At 42.5% G+C, this 24,244-nt stretch overlaps 1 protein-coding gene and 1 non-coding gene across 3 annotated transcripts in view; both read left to right on the top strand.

The window, feature by feature from the left end:
* PAFAH1B1 (platelet activating factor acetylhydrolase 1b regulatory subunit 1) overlaps window positions 1-24,244 on the top strand; it is a 107,235-nt gene that overhangs the window by 65,180 nt on the left and 17,811 nt on the right. For both annotated transcript variants that reach the window (XM_037987485.2, XM_073004582.1), the window contains exons 3-5: window positions 16,333-16,417; window positions 16,979-17,053; window positions 17,949-18,155. In XM_037987485.2, the coding sequence (XP_037843413.1) occupies window positions 16,333-16,417; window positions 16,979-17,053; window positions 17,949-18,155 (367 nt within the window). The remainder of the gene's footprint in view (window positions 1-16,332; window positions 16,418-16,978; window positions 17,054-17,948; window positions 18,156-24,244) is intronic.
* Window positions 3,555-3,658, top strand: LOC119620387 (small nucleolar RNA U13). Its single transcript, XR_005236919.2, has one exon. It is a non-coding gene; the product is annotated as a small nucleolar RNA U13 (small nucleolar RNA).

Here is a 24,244-nt window from a genome sequence, read left to right on the forward strand (position 1 = left end):
AACCCCATCTCTACCTAAAAAAAAAAAACATTAGCTGAGCATGGTGGCTCCTGCCTGTAATCCCAGCTACTTTAGGAGGCTGAGACACGGAGGTAGAGGCTGCAGTGAGCCAAGCTCACACCACTGCACTCCAACCTGGGTGACAGAGTGAGACTCTATCGCAAAACAAAAGAAAAATACATTTCAATATGAGGTGATAAATTCTCCTACATTTTTTGTTTTGTAAACCACCTTCTCTCAAATTATTTTCCCAAAAAGCCTTAAATGTTTTCCGTAGGAATTTTGATTTGGGAATAGAGTGAGTGACTTGGTAGAGGGTGCCAATATGCCTTTTCTCATGCCCCACCTCTTAATTTTGCCTTTTCCCCAGTTTTCCCTACTGTTACCATCTCACATTTATGTGGTATATTTATTATAATTGATGAGCCAACATTGACACATTATTACTAAATCCACAGTTGACATTAGAGTTTACTCTTTTTGTTGTATATTCTGTTGGTTTTGACAAATGCCTAATGTTAAATATCCATCAATCGTACAGAATAAATTTACTGCCCTAAAAATCTCAGCCTCCACCTATTCATCCCTCCCTGCCTCCCTAAAACCCTCATATTTTTAGTTTCCATAATTTTGTCTTTTCCAGAAAATTACAGTTATATAGCATGTATCCTGTTCAGATTGGCTGTGTTGAGTTAGCAATCTGTACTTAACATTTCTCAGCCGGGCGCGGTGGCTCACACCTGTAATCCCAGCACTTTGGGAGACTGAGGCGGGTGGATCACGAGGTCAGGAGATCGCGACCATCCTGGCTAACACACTGAAACCCCGTCTCTACTAAAAAAATACAAAAAATTAGCCGGGTGTGGTGGCGGGCGTGTGTAGTCCCAGCTCCTCGGGAGGCCGAGGCAGGAGAATGGCGTGAACCCAGGAGGCAAAGCTTGCAGTGAGCCAAGATTGCGCCACTCACTCCAGCCTGGGCAACAGAGCGAGACTCCGTCTCAAAAAAACAAAACAAAACAAAACAAAAAACCAAAAAACATTTCTCCATGTCTTTTCATGACTGTAATATATTTTTAAGCTTGTTTTTTCTTTGTTGTTGTTTGCTTTCTTGCTTTAAAAAACTGACCTCTGCAGTTAGTTGAGGTATTCAGGGTTTCTCCTGTGAATCTGTTTGAACATCATACATACTTGGCAGTGATTGGAGAGTGGTTTTTCCCTGGCCTGTGTGAAATACACTGAAGGTCTGCACCTGCCCGCGCACTTCGCGTTGTACATGGGAATACTGTAGCTGCACATGTTCATGCAGTGGTGTCAGATGCCAGATAGTTCTAGGGCTTAGTTTAAGATTTGGGTAGTCTTTGCCTGACTTTGTGATCTATAGAAAGGCATGAAAGGAATTTTTAGATCTTGTTAGTGACTCAGCTTTGTAACAGGTATTTCCCACTCCTTTTTAAATCTTCTGGCTCAGTTTAATTGCAGAATACTCTGAGACTGCAAATTGAGCTGTTTAAATCCAGGTACTGTTTGCACTGGTTTACCTGTGTGAATTTGAATTTTATTAACATGGGGCCACAGAAGCAAAGTACATGAATGAATTGGATAGTAAGGTTGAAATAAGACTATAACCGTAATCTAAATTTCAGATGTTTAAGTTTATATTTATAAAAACACCTATGTATTTTCATTTACTGTCAAAGTAAGTATACATTTTTTATTTTTAAAAAAAAAATTATTATTTTTTGAAACTGAATCTCACTCTGTTGCCCAGGCTGGAGTATAGTGCAATCTCGGCTCACTGCAACCTCCGCCTCCCGGGTTCACGCGATTCTTCTGCCTCAGCCTCCTAAGTAGCTGGGATTACAGGCGGGTGCCACCATGCCTGGCTAATTTTTTATAATTTTAGTAGAAACAGGTTTCACCATGTTAGCCAGGATGGTCTCAATCTCCTGACCTTGTGATCCACCCACCTCGGCCTCCAAAAGAGCTGGGATTACAGGCGTGAGCCACTGTGCCCGGCCAGTAACTATACATTTAAACATAAACTATTTAATATGCTGCTTCTCTCCAGCTTACATGTTGAGGTCCCTGTTGGCTTTAAACTTTTTTTTTTTTTAAGACAGTTTTGCCCTTATCGCCTAGGCTAAAGTGCAATGGCTCTATCTTGGCTCACTGCAACCCCTGCCTCTCAGGTTCAAGCGATTCTCCTGCCTGAACCTCCTGAATAGGTGGGATTACAGGCACACATCATCACACCCAGCTCATTATATTTTTAGTTACACCATGTTGGCTAGGCTGGTCTCAAACTCCTGACCTCAGGTGATCCACCCGCCTCAGCCTCTCAAAATGTTGGGATTACAGGTGTGAGCCACTCCACCTGGCCTGTGTTTTCAACTTTAAAAGTTTGATAATGATGGAATCTTTAATCATATTGCCTATATTTTCACTTTCTATGCAGTGACTATTGTTTCTGATTATTGCGTTAAGGTAAAAAGTTTAAAAGGCCCTTTCGGTCTTCAGAGGAGGATTAAAATATTCTCAGTGTGTGTTTTTGTTTGTTTTTTGAGATAGTGTCTGGCTCTGTTACCGGGCTGGAGTGCAGTGGCTCGATCTTAGTTCACTGCAGCCTCCGCCTCCCGAGCTCAAACCATCCTCCCACCTCAGCCTCCCAAGTTGTTGGGACTACAGGTGTGTGCACCATGCCTTGCTAATTTTTCTGTTTTTTGTAGAGACAGAGTTTTGCCATGTTGCCCAGGCTGGTCTTGAACTCCTGGGCTCAAGCAATATGCCTGCCTCAGTGTCTCGCAGTGCTGGAATTACAGGTGTGAGCTACCCTGCCCGGCTTTTTTTTTTCTTCTTTTTCTTTTTTTTTTTTTTTTTTTAAGAGACAGGGTTCAGGCTGGAGTGGTGCAGTGGCATGATCATAGCTCATAACTCTGGGGTTCAAACAATCCTCCCACCTTAGCCTTTCAAAGTGCTGGGATGACAAGTGTGAGCCACCATGCATGGCCTGTGTTAGATCTTTCTATTCTTTGGAAATTTTTGATTTCCAGAATGAAATTGCTTATCATTTAAAATGTATATATGTTAACTTTTTTATAAGAGTGAAATGCAGGCATCTATAAAGATGATCAAGTTATGATCAAGGTCAACATTGTTGACTTTCTGGAAAATTCATACAAAGTCCTTTTACATACCACATCACATTGCATTTCATTGAAAGATGGAGGGTATTCTAGAGAATTGTATTAGAAAGAGAAGATACATGGTAGGCCAGGCACAGTGGCTCACTTCTGTAATCCCAGCACCTTGGGAGGCCGAAGCAGGTGGATCACCTGAAATCAGGAGTTCAAGATCAGCCTGACCAACATGACGAAAACCCTTCTCCACTAAAAATATAAAAATTAGCTGGGTGTGGTGGCACATGCCTGGTAATCCCAGCTACTCTGGAGGCAGAGGTTACAGTAAGCTGAGATTGCACCACAGCCCTTCAGCCTGGGTGACAGCGAGACCGTGTCTCAATAAAAAATAAAACACATCATAGAAGAGGAAGGCAGATTCTTTTGTAGTTGCTAAGTGTGATGATTATGTGTTCACACACATGTATATGATGTGCCATCCTCCAACCTTGTTACAGTGTCGTCACAGTACCCGACTGATGTGGGGAAAAAAAAATACAAGAGGAAAGCAGTGCCACAAACACAAGTAACTACATTGAGAAAGTTATATGCTGAGTAGCTTCTATTTTCTGTGTGGAGTTGGAGGTCAGCTGAAGGATGGGATGCAGTTACGTGGGTTTTTTCGTTTGGTTTTTGTTTGTTTTGAGATTGAATCTCTCTCTGTCACCCAGGCTGGAGTGCAGTGGCATGATCTCGGCTCACTGCAACCTCCGACCCTGGGATCAAGCCATTCTGCTTCAGCCTCGCAAGTAGCTGGGACTACAGGCGTCTGCCACCATGCCTGGCTAATTTTTTTGTATTTTTAGTAGAGACGGGGTTTCACTATGTTGGCCAGGCTGGTCTTGAACTCCTAACCTTGTGATCCGCCCACCTCAGCCTCCCAAAGTGCTGGGATTACAGGTGAGCCGCTGCGCCCGGCCGAAATTAGGTATTTAAAAGGGAAAAAAGGACCAGTCTAAGCAACATATTGAGACCGTATCTCTACTTAAAGAAGAAAAAAGAATGACTGATCATGGTGGCATATGCCTGTAGTTGCAGCTACTCAGGAGGCTGGAGCAGGAGGATCCATTGAGCCCAGGAGCTTGAGGATGCGGTGAGCCATGATTGTGCCACAGCACTCCAGCTTAGGCAACAGAACAAGACCTCATCTCTTTTTTTTTCAAAGAGTGAGGAAAGGGGCCTGGGACAAGTAAATGATTCATCAGGTGGCAATGGAATGACAACCATATACTATGACTTGACCTATCCTAATTCTAAAAATATAAATCGGTTATTAGCAGTATTGTAGATAATTGAATATCCTGCTGCTCAGTGCAGAGTAAAAACTGCTCCATCAACAATTGGAAGCTACATTTAATCAGATAATTCTGGGGATGCCTATTATGAATATGACCTGATTTTAAGGGATCTTCATTGTTTTTTAGGGTTTGACTTACTACACAGTGGTCTTCCTTTGTTTAGTTTGCTATTTCATGTAATCTGCCTGTATACTTCTGATATTTCTGATAAATAGGTCTTTTAAAATTACTGCTTTCATTAAATTGCTTTTTCTTGCCTTGAATGTCCTACATAGTCTGTTTCTCTTTCTAGCCATTTCTCTCATTATTTTAATGCCACCTTTCTAATGTTTTTATCTATTTTTTAGATAAATTGCTTTTAGAGCAGTTTTAAGTCATGGTAATGATTATAGCATCTTTGCCTTGTTCTTTAACACAAGTGTTTCTAGTGTTCTGCCATTAACTATTAGATTTATTGGTTGAAGGTTTGAGAGATTTCTTTTTCCTGATGTTAATGAACATTCTTAATGAAGACCTTTCCGTTAATAAGGAATGTTTTAAAATCAAGAATGTTGAATTTGTTTCTGTTTTTTGAGACAGAGTCTCACTGTGTCACCCAGCCTATAATGCAGTGGCGCCATCTTGGCTAACTGCAATACCCCACCTCCCAGGTTCAAGTGAGTCTCCTGCCTCAGCCTCCCAAGTAGCTGGGATTACAGCCGTGCGCTGCCGCGTCAGGCTATTTTTATATTTTTAGTAGAGCTGAGGTTTCTCCGTGTTGACCAGGCTGGTCTCAAACTCCTAACCTCAAGTTATCCACCCACCTCAGTCTCCCAAAGTGGTGGGATTACAGACGTAAGCTACTGCACCTGGCCAAGAATGTTGAATTTGATCAGATGTTTTTAGATAAACATTGAGAGCTCCATAATGTACCATTCTGATTCACTTGGTCCGCATCAGCTCCCTGCCTAGGTAATACCTACTACTTCCTTTAAGGCCTCGCATCTTGCCTTTATAAAAAGATTCTTCCATTCAGTCTCTCTTCTCTTGGTTTTGAATTAAATTTCGTAGACTTCAGTAACTTTTATTTTGCTCCTCCGATAGGTTTACAAGATCCCTAGGAGGCAAGGGACTATATATAACTTAACCTTCTTTTATATTCCCTTGTATAAAACTGGGAATAACAGACACTCATCCCTTCTTCCTCTCTCCTTTTTTCTTTACATGTTTTATAGTGAAATTTTGGTTTACATTTTAAAAATACAAATGTTTCAACCTATTCAATACATAACAGTTGTACTGGCTATCTTATTGTACAACCTCACTTTTCCTTACGAGCTTTTGAAATAATGCAAAATATTTTTACAGGGATATATCCTGAGAGGATCTCACAGTTGTAAATTATGCTGAACAACTAAGGCAAAATCTCCCTGTCTCTGGAAACGTAGCTGACTTCTGGCCTGTAGCAGGCCATGCAGTTTTTTTCTAAGTGTCAGTCAATAATATAGTAACTTTAAAACAACATAATTAGGAGTTCAGCCTGGTTAGTGTGACATTCTATCTCCCACTCCCCCAACCCCCTTTCTCTCTCTCATACCTTTAAGTATTTTAGTTTTCAGTAAATTTATTTTTCTTAACAGGTTAAAGGGTAAGAGGGAAACACAATAAAAAAGGGTGGAGGCTGAAAACAACTGTTCAGTGACTGCCCTCTGTTTTGTGTTTCTGTTACTCAAGAAATTTAATCCAAATACAAGAATGAACAGTAATGCATATTTTTTGTTTATTTATTTGGTTTTGCTTTTTTGAAAATGCAATGTGATACACTTATTTGGTAGGTCATTTTTGGCTTTTGTTGCTGCTGTGGTCTGGAGGGTATATCAGGATGTTACCTCAGACCCAGCCGTCTGATGAAAAGAAATGGGAGCCAGCAGGCTGGTATACCAGGTACAGGGTTCTTTTTGCTTGATGGGGAAGATAAAGTTCCACTCACCTGGAGTTGTCTGAATTTCGTTGTTCTTCATTTTGTCTCTACCATGGATAAGGTCTTCTTATAGCCTCTTGCTGAACTTGTACTTGTCCCAAGATTGGTAGTAGTTGAATCCTGAACTGCCTTTTGGAAGTAGTTATCTTAAAATGTGATGGTGAAGGATGGTAATGGCAATCAGTTTGTCAGACAGATTTCTTAGAGTACATGAGGTTGGAGAGGTGTAAGACCTATGGCCAGGAACTCATGACATCTGTGCTGCCCTTTCCCTGAAGACGCGGTAGGGTATTGCAGCATAAGAATTTAGAAGTCTTGGCTGGGCACAGTGGCTCATACCTGTAATCCCAGCACTTTGGGCCAAGGTGGGCGAATCACCTGAGATGATGAATTCGAGACCAGCCTGGCCAACATGGCAAAACCCCATCTCTACTAAAAATACAAAAATTAGCAGGATGTGGTGGCACATACCTGTAGTTCCACCTACTTGGGAGGCTGAGCCAGGAGAATTGTGAGGTGGTGGTGAGCTGAGATTGCACCACTGCATTCCAGCCTGGCGACAGAGTGAGACCCCGTCGCAGACAAAAAAAAAAGAAAATATTGGCAAGCCTTGGCCAGGCGTGGGGGCTCATGACTGTAATTCCAGCACTTTGGGAGGCCAAGGCAGTCAAATCACTTGAGGCCAGGAGTTCGAGACCAGCCCAGCCAACATGGTGAAACCCTGTCTCCACTAAAAATACAAAAAAAAGTAGCTGGGCATGGTGGTGCTCGCCTGTAATCCCAACTCTCAGGAGGCTGAGGCATGAGAATCACTTGAACTCGGGAGATAGAGGTTACAGCAAGCTGAGATCATGCTCCTGTACTCCAGGCTGGGTGACAGAGTGAGACTCCATTAAAAAAAAAAAAATTAGGAAGGCTTGATACCTGTTTGAGACTTGGTTGATATCCTATGGCCTCAGCTTAGGGAATGATCCCCTGTGTATTTCTGCCCTGGAAATAAATTTTATTCACATACTCTCCCAAGACTATAACAAGTTTCATCTTGTTATCTAAAATGGTATAGCCTGGGGTGGTGTGAGAGATGGCTTTTGGAGGAGAGTACTAAAGATGACTCCAGGTGTGCTCCTGGTGGTGTCATGCTTGATACTGCCTGGTCTTCTGTGTTACCTTCACAGAGCCTTCAATAGCCCTGCAGACATCTCAGATTTGTTGGGCCCCTGGACCTTTTAGAGTAATGCATGTTGTCTCCATTGTTGCCGTGAATATGCAAGCTTAGCCTTTTCAGTGTATCTTTTTTTTTTTTTTTTTGAGATGGAGTCTTGCTCTGTCGCCCAGGCTGGAGTGTAGTGGCCGGATCTCAGCTCACTGCAAGCTCCGCCTCCCGGGTTCATGCCATTCTCCTGCCTCAGCCTCCCGAGTAACTGGGACTACAGTCACCCGCCACCTCGCCCGGCTAGTTTTTTTTTTTTTGTATTTTTAGTAGAGATGGGGTTTCATCGTGTTAGCCAGGATGGTCTCGATCTCCTGACCTCGTGATCCACCTGTCTCGGCCTCCCAAAGTGCTGGGATTACAGGCTTGAGCCACCGTGCCCGGCCCTCTTTTTTTTTCTTTATTTTTATTTTTTTATTTTACTTTAAGTTCCGGGATACATGTGCAGAATGTGCAGGTTTGTTACACAGGTAAATGTGTGCCATGGTGGTTTGCTGCACCTATCTAGCCATCACCTAGGTGTTAAGCCCCACATGCATTAGCTGTTTGTCCTGATGCTCTCCCTCGCCTTGGCCCCCGTCCCCACCAACAGACCCGGGTATGTGTTGTTCCTCTCCCTACGGTCCATGTGTTCTCATTGTTCAACTCCCAGTTAGGCGTGAGAGCATGCGCTGCTTGGTTTTCTGTTCCTGCGTTAGTTTGCTGAGGATGATGGCTTCTAGCTTCATCCATGTTGCCGCAAAGGACATGATCTCATTCCTTTTTATGGCTGCATAGTATTCCATGGTGTACATGTACCACATTTTCTTTATCCAGTCTGTCATTGATGGGCATTTGGGTTCGTTCCATGTCTTCGCTATTGTAAATAGTGCTGCAGTAAACTTAAGTGTGCATGTGTCTTTATAGCAGAATGATTTATATTCCTTTGGGTATATACCCAGTAATGGGATTGCTGAGTCAAATGGTATTTCTGCTTCTAGATCCTTGAGGAATCACCACCCTGTCTTCTATGATGGTTGAATTAATTTATATTCTCACCAACAGTGTAAAAGCATTCCTATTTCTCCACAGCCTTGCCAGCATCTGTTGTTTCTTGACTTTTTAATAGTCACCATTCTGACTGGTATGAGATGGTATCTCATTGTGGTTTTGGTTTGCATTTCTCTAATGATCAGTGATGTTGAGCTTTTTTCCATATGTTTGTTGACCACATAAATGTCTTCTTTTGAGAATTGTCTGTCCATATCCTTTGCCCACTTTTTGATGGGCTTTTTTTCCCCCTTTCTGTAGGTTGCACATTCACTCTGATGATAGTTTATTTTGCTGTGCAGAAACTCTTGAGTTTAATTAGATTCCATTTGTCAATTTTAGCTTTTGTTGCAGTTGCTTTTGGCATTTTCATCAAGAAATCTTTGTCCATGCCTATGTCCTGAATGGTATTGCCTAAGTTTTCTTTTAGGATTTTTATGGTTTTGGGTTTTGCATGTAAGTCTTTAATCTATCTTCAGTTAATTTCTGTATAAGGTGTAAGTAAGGAAGGGGTCCAGTTTCAGTTTTCTGCTTATGGCTAACCAGTTTTTTGAGCACCATGTATTAAATAAGGAATCCTTTCTCCGTTGCTTGTTTTTGTCAGGTTTGTTGAAGATCAGATGGTTGTAGATATTTGGTGTTATTTCTGAGGTCTGTGTTCTGTTCCCTTGGTCTGTATGTCGGTTTTGGTACCAGTAGCATGCTGTTTTGGTTACTGTAGCCTTGTAGTATAGTTTGAAGTCAGGTAATGTGATGCCTCCAGCTTCGTTCTTTTTGCTAGGATTGTCCTGGCTATTAGTGTATCTGTTTAAATGGGTCTAGTAAGAAAACATCTCAGTTCATCAGCCTTTGACTTAACCTTGTTTTTTCTTCATATGAGCAGTGAAAGTAAAATGGTTACAGAACTCTTAGAACTTTTTCATTCTTAGAATGCTAGAGTATACAGTTTGTAATACAAACACTATTATTGGCAAGGCATGGTGGCTCATGTCTGTAATCCCAGCACTCTGGGAGTCTGACGTGATGAAACCCGATCTCTGCAAAAAATACACAAAATCATCAGGACGTGGTGGTGGGTGCCTATAATCCCAGCTACTCAGGAGGCTGAGGCAGGAGAATTGCTTGAACCCAGGAGGTGGAGGTTGTGGTGAGCCAAGGTCGCGCCACGGCACTCCAACCTGGGCGACAGAGCAAGACTCCATCTCAAAAAAAAAAAAAATCTTATGGGTGGTATAGATGAGGTGTTAAGACTAGTATTACAGCTGCAGAAATTACCCTAGGGGATAAAAACAACAATGAAAAGAGTGTAGGAAGTCAGATAAAATCAAATCCTGGCATTTTCATAAACTTCTAATAGTTTAGAAAATAATTTCATTCATTATGTTTGTAATAGTTTGATATTTAAGCCTAGGCTATGTCTAGCTAGGAACTGTTTGCTCATGGATAAAAGTCCTTCATCTCAGTTTTGATTTTAACCATTTTCTTTTTTATTTTGCTTAACCATTTTTCTTTTTTTAACCTCTCTGTGTGTGTGTGTGTGTGTGTGTGTGTGTGTGTGTCTGTGTGACAGACTTTTGCTCTGTCGCCCAGGCTGGAGTGCAGTGGCGCAATCTCAGCTCACCGAAACCTTTGCCTCCCAGATTCAAGCACTTCTCCTGCCTCAGCCTCCCAAGTAGATGGGATTACAGGTGGCCACCACCATGCCTGGCTAATTTTTTGTATTTTTAGTAGAGACGGGGTTTCACCACGTTGGCCAGGTTGGTCTCGAACTCCTGGCCTCAAGTGATCCGCCCTCCTGGGCCTCCCAAAGTGCTGGGATTCTATGCATGGGCCACCGCACCCAGCCTTCTCTGATTCTTTACAGTATTTCTGGTTTTGGTCTACTCTGTTTTACTTCTGTGTGAATTTCTATTTAATTCTAGTGACTGGTTTCAAAGAGGCAAAGATTCCATCCTTAATAAAGCTGATGAGGCCAGGTACAGTGACTCACGCCTATAATCCCAACACTTTGGGAGGCCAAGGTGGGCGGATCACTTGAGGTCAGGAGTTTGAGAAGACCAGCCTGACCAACATGGAGAAACCCCATCTCTACTACAAATAGAAAATTAGCTGGGTGTGGTGGCGCATGCCTGTAATCCCAGCTACTGGGGAGGCTGAGGCAGGAGAATGGCGTGAACCTGGGAGGCGGAGCTTGCAGTGAGCCGAGATCGAGCCACTGCACTCCAGACTGGGCAACAGAGCGAGACTCTGTCTCAAAAAGAAAGAAAGAGAGAGAGACAGAGAGAAAGAGAGAAAGCAAGCTGTTGAAAATCTACTCTAGGTCAACTGAAATTACTAGCAAGCCCTAGAAGCACTCTTTAGGCTGTTAGAACCAAGAATTTTGTGGGTTTTTGTTTTGTTTTGTTTGTTGTTTTTTTGAGAGAGGGTCTTGCTCTGATAGACAGTCTAGAATGCAGTGGCTCACTCGTAGCTTGCGGCAACCTCAACCTGCCAGGCTCAAGCCATTCTCCTGCCTCAGCCTCCCAAAGTGCCAGGATTACAGGCGTGAGCCACTGCCACCTGTTGAGGTTCTTTAGTCTTTACTTACTTCTTACTTTTAGTAATACTGGTAAACCTTGCTGAAGTTAAAGGTTCTGCATTAACTGGATCAGGTTGTTAGCTTAAATATTGAGAGGCAGGGCATCAAAGGTGGTAGTGCTAAAATTCTCTGGATGTTTTTTTATGTTGTTGGTTTTTTGTTTTTTTTTGGAGAGTCTCGCTCTGTTACCTAGGCTGCAGTGCAGTGGCGCAGTCTTAGCTCACTGCAGCCTCCACCTCCCAGGTTCAAGCAATTCTGCCTCAGTCTTCCAAGTAGCTGGGACCATAGGCGCCTGCCACCACACCTGGCTAATTTTTGTATTTTTAGTAGAGACAGAGTTTCACCATGTTGGCCAGGCTGGTCTCGAACTCCTGACCTCAGGTGATTTGCCCACCTCAGCCTCCCAAATTGCTGGAATTACAGGTGTGAACCACCACGCCCAGTTGGAGTTCTTTCCCTAACCCTGACAATATTACTTACCTGATACGTGGCTAGAAGTGTGGCTGTGGCTACATTGCTGGTAGGAGAATATATATATATATATATAAATTTTTTTTTTTTTTTTTGAGATGGAGTCTCACTCTGTCACCCAGGCTGGAGTGCAGTGGTGCAATCTTGACTCACTGCAAGCTCCACCTCCCGGGTTCATGCCATTCTTCGGATGCCTCAGACTCCTGAGTAGCTGGGACTACAGGCACCTGCCACTACACCTGTCTAATTTTTTGTATTTTTAGTAGAGACAGGGTTTCACCTTGTTAGCCAGGATGGTCCTGATCTCCTGACCTCGTGATCCACCCACCTTGGCCTCCCAAAGTGCTGGTATTGCAGGCGTGAGCCACTGCGCCCGGCCGAGAATAGAATTTAATAGAGCTAAAACAGTGTTATTATTTCTATGAAAAAACAAAAACAACCTGTACTGCTGGTACTTTTATGTTTGTTTTAGAATGTGCTCCTTCTTCTTTAAAAAAAAAAAAAAAAAGATTAACTGTGAAACAGCCTCAGGTCTTCAGGAGGTATTCCAGAAGGTGGCATTGTTATCCTAAGAATGGTAGTTCCATGCATGTTATTGCACTTGAAGACCTTTCAGTAGGGCCTGATGTGGAGGTGGAAGAAGTGGTACTGAAGATTCTGTCCTACTGATTTTATTTTAAGAAGGAAAAGGGGCCGGGCGCGGTGGCTCAAGCCTGTAATCCCAGCACTTTGGGAGGCCGAGACGGGCGGATCACGAGGTCAGGAGATCGAGACCATCCTGGCTAACACGGTGAAACCCCGTCTCTACTAAAAATACAAAAAACTAGCCGGGCGAGGTGGCGGGCGCCTGTAGTCCCAGCTACTCCGGAGGCTGAGGCAGGAGAATGGCGTAAACCCGGGAGGCGGAGCTTGCAGTGAGCTGAGATCCGGCCACTGCAGCCCGGGCTACAGAGCAAGACTCCGTCTCAAAAAAAAAAAAAAAAAAAGAAGGAAAAGGGAGTAATCATTTTTCTTATTTTTCCTTTAATATTATCTTTCCTTTACCTGGAAAAGTGTCACCATTTAACTTTTCCTTTACAAAAAAATGTTCCTTAAGACTGTAATTGTTGGCCTGGCATGGTAGCTCATGCCCATAATCCTAGCACTCTGGGAGGCCAAGGTGGGAGGATCTCTTGAGCCCAGGAGTTTGAGACAAGCCTGGGCAGCATGGCAAAACCCTGTCTCTACAGAACAACAACAACAAAAATGCCCTACATGGTGGCATGCACCTGTGGTCCCAGCTACTCAGGAGGCTGAGGTGGGAGGATCACTTGAGACCGGGGGGGTTGAGGCTGCAGTGAGCCATGATTGTGCCATTGCACTCCAGCCTGGGAGACAGAGCTTGAGACCGTTTCTCAGAAAAAAAAAAGATTACAGTTGTTGTAATTTGTATATATGTTACACATATATATTATGTGTTATGTGAGCTTTATTGTTGGAAGCTGTGTAGTGTGTTTTCAGGCAGAGTTTCAGGCATTAGGACTTGACCCCAAAATAGCAATTGAGCTAATAGAGTTTGGTAGGAACCTTAAGTATTTAAGAATAATATATATGATTTCTTGACATATTCTTCTTTGTTTGCTTGAAGTTTGTTTTTTAGATTAAAAGAAAATGAAGCTAAGAAATAAATGTGTTGCAGCCTTTTTTTCCTCTTACTACTTTGGAATGCAGGTTTTTTTTTTTTTTGGGACAGGGACTCACTTTGTCACCCAGGCTGGAGTGCAGATGGTACAATGACAGTTCACTGCAGACTTGACCTCCCAGGCTCAGGTGATCCTCCCACCTCAGCCTCCCAGGTGGCTGGAACTACAGGTGCATGCCACCACACCCAGCTAACTTTTTGTACTTTTTGCAAAGGGGTTTTGGCCATGTTGCCCAGGCAAGTCTCAAACTCCTGGCCTTGAGCGATCCGCCCAACTTGGCCTCCCAAAGTGCTGGGATTACAGGTGTGAACCACCATGTCCAGCCAGGATGCAACACTCTAACTAAAGAAAAATTTATTTTTGTTGAAGGTTTGTAGTACAGGCTTTGACAAAAGAAGATATTTGATTGCACCTCGTGAGAGAGCCATTGCCTTCTTAACATTGACTTGGGGTCAGGCGTGGTAGCTCACATCTGTAATCCTAGCACTTTGGGAGGCCAAGGCGGGCAGATCACTTGAGGTCAAGAGTTCGAGACCAGCTTGACCAAAGTGGCGAAACCCCGTCTCTACTAAAAATACAGAAATTAGCTGGGTATGGTGGTATGTGCCTGTAATCCCAGCTACTCAGGAGGCTAAGGCGGGAGAATTGTTTGAGCCCGGGAGGCGGAGGTTGCAGTGAGTCGAGATCGACCCACTGTACTCCAGCCTGGGTGACAGAGCGCAACCCCTGTCTCCAAAAAATATATATGTATATTGATTTGGAAGGCCCAAGTATAATTACTTGGTGGAAATCAAAAAGTAGAGTCAGCTTTGTGTAAAGAAGATACTTCAGCATGAATGGAGTTAGCCATTAGTAGAAACAGGCCAGAAGGAAGGTACAAGCTGTAGTATGAGTAACACACAGACACAGACACAGACTTGTAATAACATTAAGATTTACCTCTCCTCAATCTCCATGTCTTTGAATGTGATTATCTAACGCTGTAATTATTTTTAATTACTGTTGTTATTTTTTGAGACAGAGTCTTTCTGTGTTGCCGAGACTGGAGTGCAGTGGTGCAATCTCAGCTCACTGCAACCTCTGCCTCCCAGGTTCAAGCAATTCTCCTGCCTCAGCCTCCCAAGTAGCTGGAATTACCGGCGCCTGCCACCATGCTCGGCTAATTTTTGTATTTGTAGTAGGGATGGGTTTTCACCATGTTGACCAGGCTGGTCTTGAACAACTACTACTTTTTTTTTTTTTTTTTTTTTTTTTTTTTGAGACAGTCTTGCTCTGTCACCCAGGCTGGAGTGCAGTTGCACAATCTTGGCTTACTGCAAGCTCCGCCTCACAGGTTCACACCATTCTCCTGCCTCAGCCTCCTGAGTAGCTGGGACTACAGGCGCCCACCACCATGCGCAGCTAATTTTTTTTTATTTTTAGTAGAGATGCGGTTTCACTGTGTTAGCCAGGATGGTCTGGATCTCCTGACCTTGTGATCTGCCTGCCTTGGCCTCCCAAAGTGCTGGGATTATAGGCTCACGTGAGCCACCGCTCCCAGCCTCTGGTCTTGAACTTCTGACCTTGTGATCTGCCCACCTCGGCCTCCCAAAGTGCTGAGATTACAGGCGTGAGCCACTGCGCCCGGCCTAACCCTGTAATTATTGTATGTTGATTTTTGGCATGCTGATAATTACCTGGAGCACAAAGTGTTTGCTGGTAATTCCCTGTTATCTTTGCTGATTTGTTTTAAACATACCATTGAGTTAAAGTCAGTAATCCCACCAGTTCTGCAATACTACTGGAGCGTGTTTTGTATTGTTTTTTGAGATGGAGTTTTTGCTGTTGTTGCCCAGGCTAGAGTGCAGTGGAATGAACTGGGCTCACCACAATCTCTGCCTCCCAGGTTCAAGTGATTTTCCTGTCTCAGTCTCCCAAGTAGGTGGGATTATAGGCATGTGCCACCACGCCTGGCCTTTTTTTTTTTTTGAGAAGGAATCTTGCTCTGTTGCCCAGGCTAGAGTGCAGTGACAGGATCTTGGCTCACTGCAATCTCCACCTCCCAGGTTCAAGCAATTCTTCTGCCTTGGCCTCCCAAGTAGCTGGGATTACAGGCATGTGCCACCATACCAGCTAATTTTTATATTTTTAGCAGAGACGGGCTTTTCACCATATTGGCCAGGCTGGTCTCCAACTCATGACCTCGTGATCTATATCTATATATCTATCAATATATCTCTATCTATCTTTCTATCTGTCTGACTGTCTATCTATCTATCTATCTATCTGGCCCAAAACATTTTTGGTCCCAAGCATTTTGTATAAAGGGTACTCAGACTGTATAAGACAAACATGAAAAGGCTAATTCAGCTTCTCTAACCTTCAAGTTCTAATTCTAAATGAATGTCTCATTCTACGACAGTAGACTAAGTTTATAGTATATGATTTCTTTTTTTCACCCACTCCAATGGTTCAAAGTTATTTCTAATATGAAAATACTTTAGTTTTCTCAAAACTTTTCTCTGCAAAACTAAATTCCAGCTGTCAGCCTTTGAGTGTATAACAAGTAGTAAAGAAAGATTAAATGTAAATGTTAGCAAAATTGATGATTGCTGTCACAGAGCCATAGCTTGATCTATAGAGTGCCTACAGCTTGTGAGGTAAGCAACACATTTGAAACTTATAAATAAGTAATTTCTCTTCTGATGTTAAAAAAAAAAAAGAAAGAAAAACTTATAACTAAGAATATAATATTATGGATGTACTATGACAGGGGCTAAAAGTTCTGAGGGCTTTGCGGGGGTATCCTTTTTAATGAAATACTTGTATGATTTGAAAGGGAATACTCTCAAGAGTATCTTGGCTTAATGAGATTTTAAATAAATTCTATTTCTTCAAAATAGAAATGAGGTCTTTTTTTAAGAGTCATCTGAATTTGTTTTCTTTCAGAAATCGAGCTATAGCAGATTATCTTCGTTCAAATGGCTATGAAGAGGCATATTCAGTTTTTAAAAAGGAAGCTGAATTAGATATGGTATGTTTTACTTTTTAACAATTCTTCAAAGTAGAGTTAATGAGTGGATTTTTACTCAGGTATCTGTAGTTAACAGTTATGCACAATTTTGTCATTTGTTATTGTGGTCTACTTGGTACTGAACTTGATTTTCACTCCCTTTTTTTATTTTTTATTTTTATTTTTGAGATGGAGTCTCACTTTGTCTCCCAGGCTGGCGTGCAGCGGCGTGATCTCGGCTCACTGCAACCTCTGCCTCCCGGGTTCAAGCGATTCTCCTACCTCAGCCTTCCGAGTAGCTGGGATTACAGGCGCGCACCACCACACCCATCTAATTTTTGTATTTTTAGTAGAGATGGGGTCTCACCATGTTGGCCAGGCTGGTCTTGAACTCCTGACCTCAGGTGATCCACCCTTCTCAGCCTCCCAAAGTGCTGGGATTACAGGTGAGCCACCGTGTCCAGCCACTCCCTTTTTTTATAATCAGATTTTTAGTAATGTTTGGGCTTAAAGATGAGTAATCTTTGGCTTGAGGATCATAGTTAAGCCATTCTTAAAAGGTTCTAACTTTATTTTCTCTAGAATGAAGAATTAGATAAAAAGTATGCTGGTCTTTTGGAAAAAAAATGGACATCTGTTATTAGGTTACAGAAGAAGGTAACTAAGTCTTGTTTCTTTAAAATTAGTTGTATTCAGTTATATAAACTTTCTGAAAATAACTATTCATCTGCATTAATTAATAATTGCATCTAATCTTTAAAAAGCAAATAAAAATACATTTTCTGTGCTTTATGAAAAGTATGACCTAGGCATATTATTGCAGATACATGGTAACTCGCATATCCGGAGTTGCTGACTGGGTGGAATCTGCATAGTCCTGACTTGGAGGAATTGATACTGAAAGAACTCATTTGTGCACTTAGAAGGAAAGAACACATGGAGCCATTGTGATTGATGCTGGGAAAAGAGCACTACAGTGTGCTCTTAGACAAGTCATTTTTATCTCTGAGCTTTTCTTCTTATCTGTAAATACAACAAATAATATTCCAGTCCTAAAATGTATACTTCATAGGCAAAGTTAGAATAAGTAAATAACATTGTTATGAGTTGATCATTTATTACGAAGCTCTTAGAAAAGTGCTTAGCACATAGTAGATGCTCAATAAATACTAGCTTTTATTATTAATATGATTACCATATATAATGTGGTTTGGAAAGAACTTACTAAGAGTAGCAGCCTTAGAGGGACCAAGGCAAATTCACTGCCCTTCTTTGATTAGAAGACTGTCACCAGATATAAATTGAAGTTTTTCTTTGTGTTAAAGAGTTAAGGCAATTGTACTGAATTTTTCTCAGTTTTTAGTTTCCTCATGACTTAGATTTTGATGCTGTATAAAATAAATAATTTTCATTTAAATTTGACAAATGCTTGGAGATTACTGAAATTTTTTCAAGTATCCTGCATATATAGTTGCAAAATGCAGTTTTTTAAAATGTCACATGCTATTTTTATTGAAATCTATCTGTACGTAACTACGTGCTCTTTTTCAAGGTTATGGAATTAGAATCAAAGCTAAATGAAGCAAAAGAAGAATTTACGTCAGGTGGACCTCTTGGTCAGAAACGAGACCCAAAAGAATGGATTCCCCGTCCGCCAGAAAAATATGCATTGAGTGGTCACAGGAGTCCAGTCACTCGAGTCATTTTCCATCCTGTGTTCAGTGTTATGGTCTCTGCTTCAGAGGATGCTACTATTAAGGTAATTTTTTGCTAAAAGCAGACTTAAAGTTAATAGGGTGAAGAAAATTAAAAGATCCTGAAAATGAGGGGCTATGCAGAGGGACAGGAGGTACTCTTTGAAATGTAGTGATTTGGTTCTGAATCTTAAAGACAGAGTTGGAATAAAATACCATTGTGGCTCCTGAGAGGCATGCTGCCAGGTAAGCTTGATGGTGACTTTGAGAAAGTCGGGGGTCACTAACTGAGTTGATGTCAGTAGGTCACCTTGTGCTTGAACAGTTTTTGTTCTTAGAGGATGAAAAGTGTGTGCCTTACCTTTAAACAGAGGTTGTGTGTGAAATACTATTTGACAAAACTAGTAATTGATAGGGTGAATCTACACTGCAAACGAATTCAGTAGAGGATTCATTTAAATTGGACTTTCCTTGATGTATTTAAAATTGGCTTTCCAGGAGTAGGGGAATATAAGAGCTTTTCATTTTATAAATTATATATTTCACTAAAAATTTTTTTTTCCACAGTAAACATATATTACCTTTTAATGTTGTGCTTTTTTAATTAGGAAAAGAGTTATTTTTAAGTTGCCTTTGTTCCAGACACAATAAAATGACAGTTGTATAAACCTCCTACAGAAAGATAAGATAGTTGCAATATAGGTAGATTTAGGTAGGTCTCTCTATACTAAGGGTTGTTTCAAAGTAAGTTAGTTACAGATATTAAGTTTCATTTACAAAAGTGTAACCAATCGGCTGGGCACAATGGCTCACGCCTGTAATCCCAGCACTTTGGGAGGCCAAGGCGGGTGGATCATGAGGTCAGGAGATCGAGACCATCCTGGCTAACATGATGAAACCCCATCTCTACTAACAATACAAAATTAGCCGGGCGTGGTGGTGGGTGCCTGTAGTCCCACCTACTTGGAAGGCTGAGGCAGGAGAATGGCGTGAACCTGGGAGGCAGAGCTTGCAGTGAGCCGAGATCACACCACTGCACTCCAGTCTGGGTGACAGAGCAAGACTCTGTCTCAAAAAAAAAAAAAAAAAAAAAAAGTATAACTAAGAAAATGTGAGTAGATTGTATATGTCATATAGCAGTTCAGCATAAAATGCAGGCATAGGCTGGGCGTGGTGGCTCAAGCCTGTAATCCCAGCACTTTGGGAGGCCAAGGCAGGTGGATCACGAGGTCAGGAGATCAAGACCATCCTGGCAAACACAGTGAAACCCTGTCTCTACTAAAAATACAAAAAAATTAGCTGGGTGTGGTGGCAGGCTCCTGTAGTCCCAGCTACTCAGGAGGCTGAGGCAGGAGAATGGCGTGAACCCAGGAGGCGGAGCTTGCAGTGAGCCGAGATCGCGCCACTGCACTCCAGCCTGGGGGGCAGAGTAAGACTCCATCTCAAAAAAGAAAAAAAAAAAAAAATACAGGCATAATTTAAATGCGACTGTACTTAACTAGTTCTTCAAATTAAACATTGTTTTACAGTGTGTTTATGTGATTTCTTTAGTTTCTAAATCAGTGACTTGCACCCTGTGGGCTTGTGATTTAGGAGGGTGGCTGTAGAGCTATTGTAAGGGAGTCTTACATTCATACAAGCATCATGGATTTCTAGAGGGTAAAATAATTATATGCCTAATACATTAATATACTCCATTTTTAAAAATAGGTAGACATTCATTTAAATTTTTTTCATGATAGTCTTTCATCGTTATGTACTAAACCACTACAACTGCTCTTGTGAGGTTTGGGATAGAGGTAGACATTCTTTAATAGATGGAAAATTGGCCAGCCGTGGCAGCTCATGCCTGTAATTCCAGCACCTTGGGAGACTGAGGCGGGTGAGTCACGAGGTCAGGAGTTCAAGACCAGCCTGGCCAAATGGTGAAACTCTGTCTCTACCAAAAATACAAAAATTAGTCGGGTGTGGTGGTGGGCACCTGTATTCCCAGCTACTCGGGAGGCTGAGGCAGGAGAATTTCTTGAAGTCCGGGAGGTGGAGGTTGCAGTGAGCCTAGATTGCGCCACTGCACTCCAGTCTGGGCGACAGAGCAAGACTCTCTCAAAAAAAAAAAAAAAAAGGTGGAAAATCTAGAATCTAGCTTAACTGTTGATTTTACAACAGTATTATAAAAGCATAAACAGAAGTAAATGTACCCCCTTAAAATGTATCTATTAAGTCTGATTTAAAATTATTACAAATGGAAGTTTTAGAACTTATTTGTAATCATACCACGTATCACAGCAACTACTTAGAGTCCACCCTTCAACTTAGTCTTTTTACTTTTATGTTTTTTCTGGAAAAAACATAAAAAAACATCTGAGGAAACCTCCTCATACCATTTAGTCTTTAAATGTGCACACATGTGGTTGTTTCATTAATGAAAAGTAGTTATATATGGTTTTGTTAACTTTTGACTGATTTATTTTAGAAATACTTTTCTTTGTTTCTAATGAATCATCATTTTAGTAACTTTAAGCTGATCATCTTATTTATATAGAGAGGCTTTGTAGGGTAGTTAGTGGTCAAGGGCACTGGCTCTGGGTTCAAATCCTGGCTCTACCACTCAATAGTTAATGTGATTATGGGCAAGTTAACTTTTTGTGGCTTTCTTGATTTATTAAATGAAGATTATTAATAAATACCTACCTCGTAGGGTCTAGGGGAGGATTAAATGATTTAGGACATGGAAGCTGTTTAAAACAGTTTTTGCTGGCCAGATTCCAGAGGAGCACTCAGTGTCAGCAGTGTATCAGCATCAGTAACAAGCTGTCCTCTTTTGGACTTCGCCTCCCGAGTAGCTGGGATTGCAGGCACCCGCCACCACGCCCAGCTAATTTTTGTATTTTTGGTAGAGATGGGGTTTCACCATCTTGGTCAGGCTGGTCTCAAACTCCTGACCTCATGATCCACCTGCCTCAGCCTCCCAAAGTGCTGGGATTACAGGCGTGAGCCACCGCGCCTGGCCAGCTAAGTTATTTTTATTTTTATTTATTTTTTATTTTTTTTGAGGCGGAGTGTAGCTCTGTCGCCCAGGCTGGAGTGCAGTGGCCGGATCTCAGCTCACTGCAAGCTCCGCCTCCCGGGTTCACGCTATTCTCCGGCCTCAGCCTCCCGAGTAGCTGGGACTACAGGCGCCCGCCACCTCGCCCGGCTAGTTTTTTGTAATTTTTTTTAGTAGAGACGGGGTTTCACCGTGTTAACCAGGATGGTCTCGATCTCTTGGCCTCTTGATCCGCCCGTCTCGGCCTTCCAAAGTGCTGAGATTACAGGCTTGAGCCACCGCGCCCGGCCAGTTATTTTTAAATGACAACTGCAATAGAATGATTTTCCAAAATACTCAAAGGACAACATACAGAAAGTGTTTCGTAATTTTATGACTATCTTGGGCAAAGGGGTTGATACAGTTAAGGCTCAATTTTCTTATTTAAAAATATCTGTGTGGTCAGGTGCTGTGGCTCAGATGCCTGTAATCCCAGCACTTTGGGAAGCTGAGGCGGGAGGATCACTTGAGTCCAAGAGTTGGAGGCCAGCCTGGGCAACAAAGTGAGACCTCGTCTCTATTAAATAAGTAAATAAATAAATAACTGTATTATATTCTGCAGTGTAAAAGTAATGCATATGTAATGAACGTAAAAGAACAATGCCTGGCAAATAGATGGTAAGGGCTCAATAAACTGTTGCTGATATTATAATTATTAATAACAATAAAATTGTCTTAATGTCTTACATGCATTTGATGAATAAAACTGGTTTATTTTAAAAACATTCTGTTGTCATCAACCTTTGAACAATAATTTATGAAAAATATTATAGAGGGATGTATATTTAGACCAGTTCATGACAGTATTTTTAATTACATTATTTAAATTTTTAGATTGATTTTTCTGATTGTCATTTAGAGCTGATTTATTTTGAGATGCTCTGTTGCCCAGGCTGCAGTGCAGTGGTGCGATCTTAGCTCACTGCAACCTCTGCTTCCTGCGTTTAGGCAATTCTCTTGCCTCAGCCTTCTGAGTAGCTGAGACTACAGACGTGCGCCCCCAAACCTGGCTAAATTTTTTGTATTTTTAGTAGACACGGGATTTCGCCTTGTTGGCCAGGCAGGCTGATTTTTAACTCCTGACCTCAAGTGATCCACCCGCCTTGGCCTCCCAAAGTACTGGGATTACAGGTTTGAGCCACCGTGCCCGGCTAGAACTAATTTAAACATGGAGAAAGAAGAGGTGAGGTGAGAGGATCGCCTGAGCCTGGAAGGTCAAGGCTGCAGTAAGCTATGGTCACGCCACTACACTCAAGCCTGGGCAACGAAACGAGACCCTATCTCTAAAAGATAAGTAAATGAACAGCAAACAAAACTGGAAAATATGTTCAACTAATAAGCAATTGAAAGATTGCCGGCCGGGCGCGGTGGCTCAAGCCTGTAATCCCAGCACTTTGGGAGGCCGAGACGGGCAGGTCACAAGGTCAGGAGATCGAGACCATCCTGGCTAACATGATGAAACCCCATCTCTGCTAAAACATACAAAAAACTAGCCGAGTGAGGTGGTGGGCGCCTGTAGTCCCAGCTACTAGGGAGGCTGAGTCAGGAGAACGGCGTAAACCCGGGAGGCGGAGCTTGCAGTGAACTGAGATCTGGCCACTGCAGTACAGCCTGGGCGACAGAGCGAGACTCTGTCTCAAAAAAAAAAAAAAGAAAGAAAGATTACCAGCTTTTTTTGTGTGTGAAACAAGGTCTCATTCTGTTGCCTTGGCTGAAGTACAGTGGCACAATCATGGCTCACTGCAGCCTCGACCTCCCCAGACTCAAGCTATCCTCCCACCACAGCCTCCTCAGTAACTGGGACTATAGGCATGTGCCACTATGCCCAGCTGATTTTTTATTTTTTGTAGAGAGGGGATCTTGCCATGTTGCCCAGGTGTCAAACTCTTGAGCTCAAGCAGTTCTCCTGCCTTTGTCTCCCAAAGTGCTGGGATTACAGGTGTGAACCACCGTGCCCAGCTGGATTGCCAACTTTAATATATAACATGAAGAATTCAGATGTGTAAACCACTAACGTCTCAGAAAAGTGGACATCGTACAGGAGCAGACAATTCACAAAAAAAGGTAGTAACAGGCCAGGCGTGGTGGCTCACACCTGTAATCCCAGCACTTTGGGAGGCCGAGGCGGGCAGATTGAGCTCAGGAGTTCAAGACCAGCCTGGGCAACACGGTGAAACCCATCTCTACTAAAATGCAAAAAAAAATAGCTGGGCATGGCAGCGTGTACTTGTAGTCCCAGCTACTTGGAAGGCTGAGGCAGGCAATTGGCTTGAACCCAGGAGGCAGAGGTTGCAGTGAGCCGAGATCACTCCACTGCACTCCAGTGTGGGCAACAGAGCAAGACTGTCTCAAAAAAATAAAAGGTAGTAACAACTAACCAAATAGTAACAACAGTTTGGCCTTACTACTAACAGCAGAAGAAATAAACACTGAAATTATAGGCCGGGTATGATAGCTTATGCCTATAATCCTAGGACTTTGGGAGGCCAAGGTGGAAGGACTGTTAAAGCTCAGGAGTTAGAGACCAGCCTGGGCAACATAGCAAGACCTCGTCTGTACTTAAAAAATTAGCCAGGCGTGATGGCCTATGCCTGTAGTCCCAGCTACTCGGGAGGCTGAGGTGGGAGGATCACATGAGCCTGGGAGTTGGAGGCTGCAGTGAGCTATGATTGAGCCATTGTACTCCAGTGTGGGTGACAGAGTGAGACCCTGTCTTAAAAAAAAAATTGCACCAGGCCCGGTGGCTCATGCCTATAATCCCAGCACTTTGGGAGGCCAAGGCATGTGGATCACAGGGTCAGGAGATCAAACCATCCTGGCTAACATGGTGAAACCCTGTCTCTACTAAAAAATACGAAAAATTAGCCAGGTGTGATGGCAGGCACCTGTAATCCCAGCTACTCGGGAGGCGGAACTTGCAGTGAGCCGAGATCACGCCAGTGCACTCCAGCCTGGGTGACAGAGTGAGACTCTGTCTCAAAAAAAAAAAAAAAAAAAAAAAAAAAAATTGCCGTGTGTGTGTGAAATTGTCAAGATATTTTACCTATTAAATAAGAATCCCCAGTGATG

The sequence above is a fragment of the Chlorocebus sabaeus genome, chromosome 16, assembly GCF_047675955.1.
Source record: "Chlorocebus sabaeus isolate Y175 chromosome 16, mChlSab1.0.hap1, whole genome shotgun sequence".
In the NCBI taxonomy this organism is placed as follows: domain Eukaryota; kingdom Metazoa; phylum Chordata; class Mammalia; order Primates; family Cercopithecidae; genus Chlorocebus; species Chlorocebus sabaeus.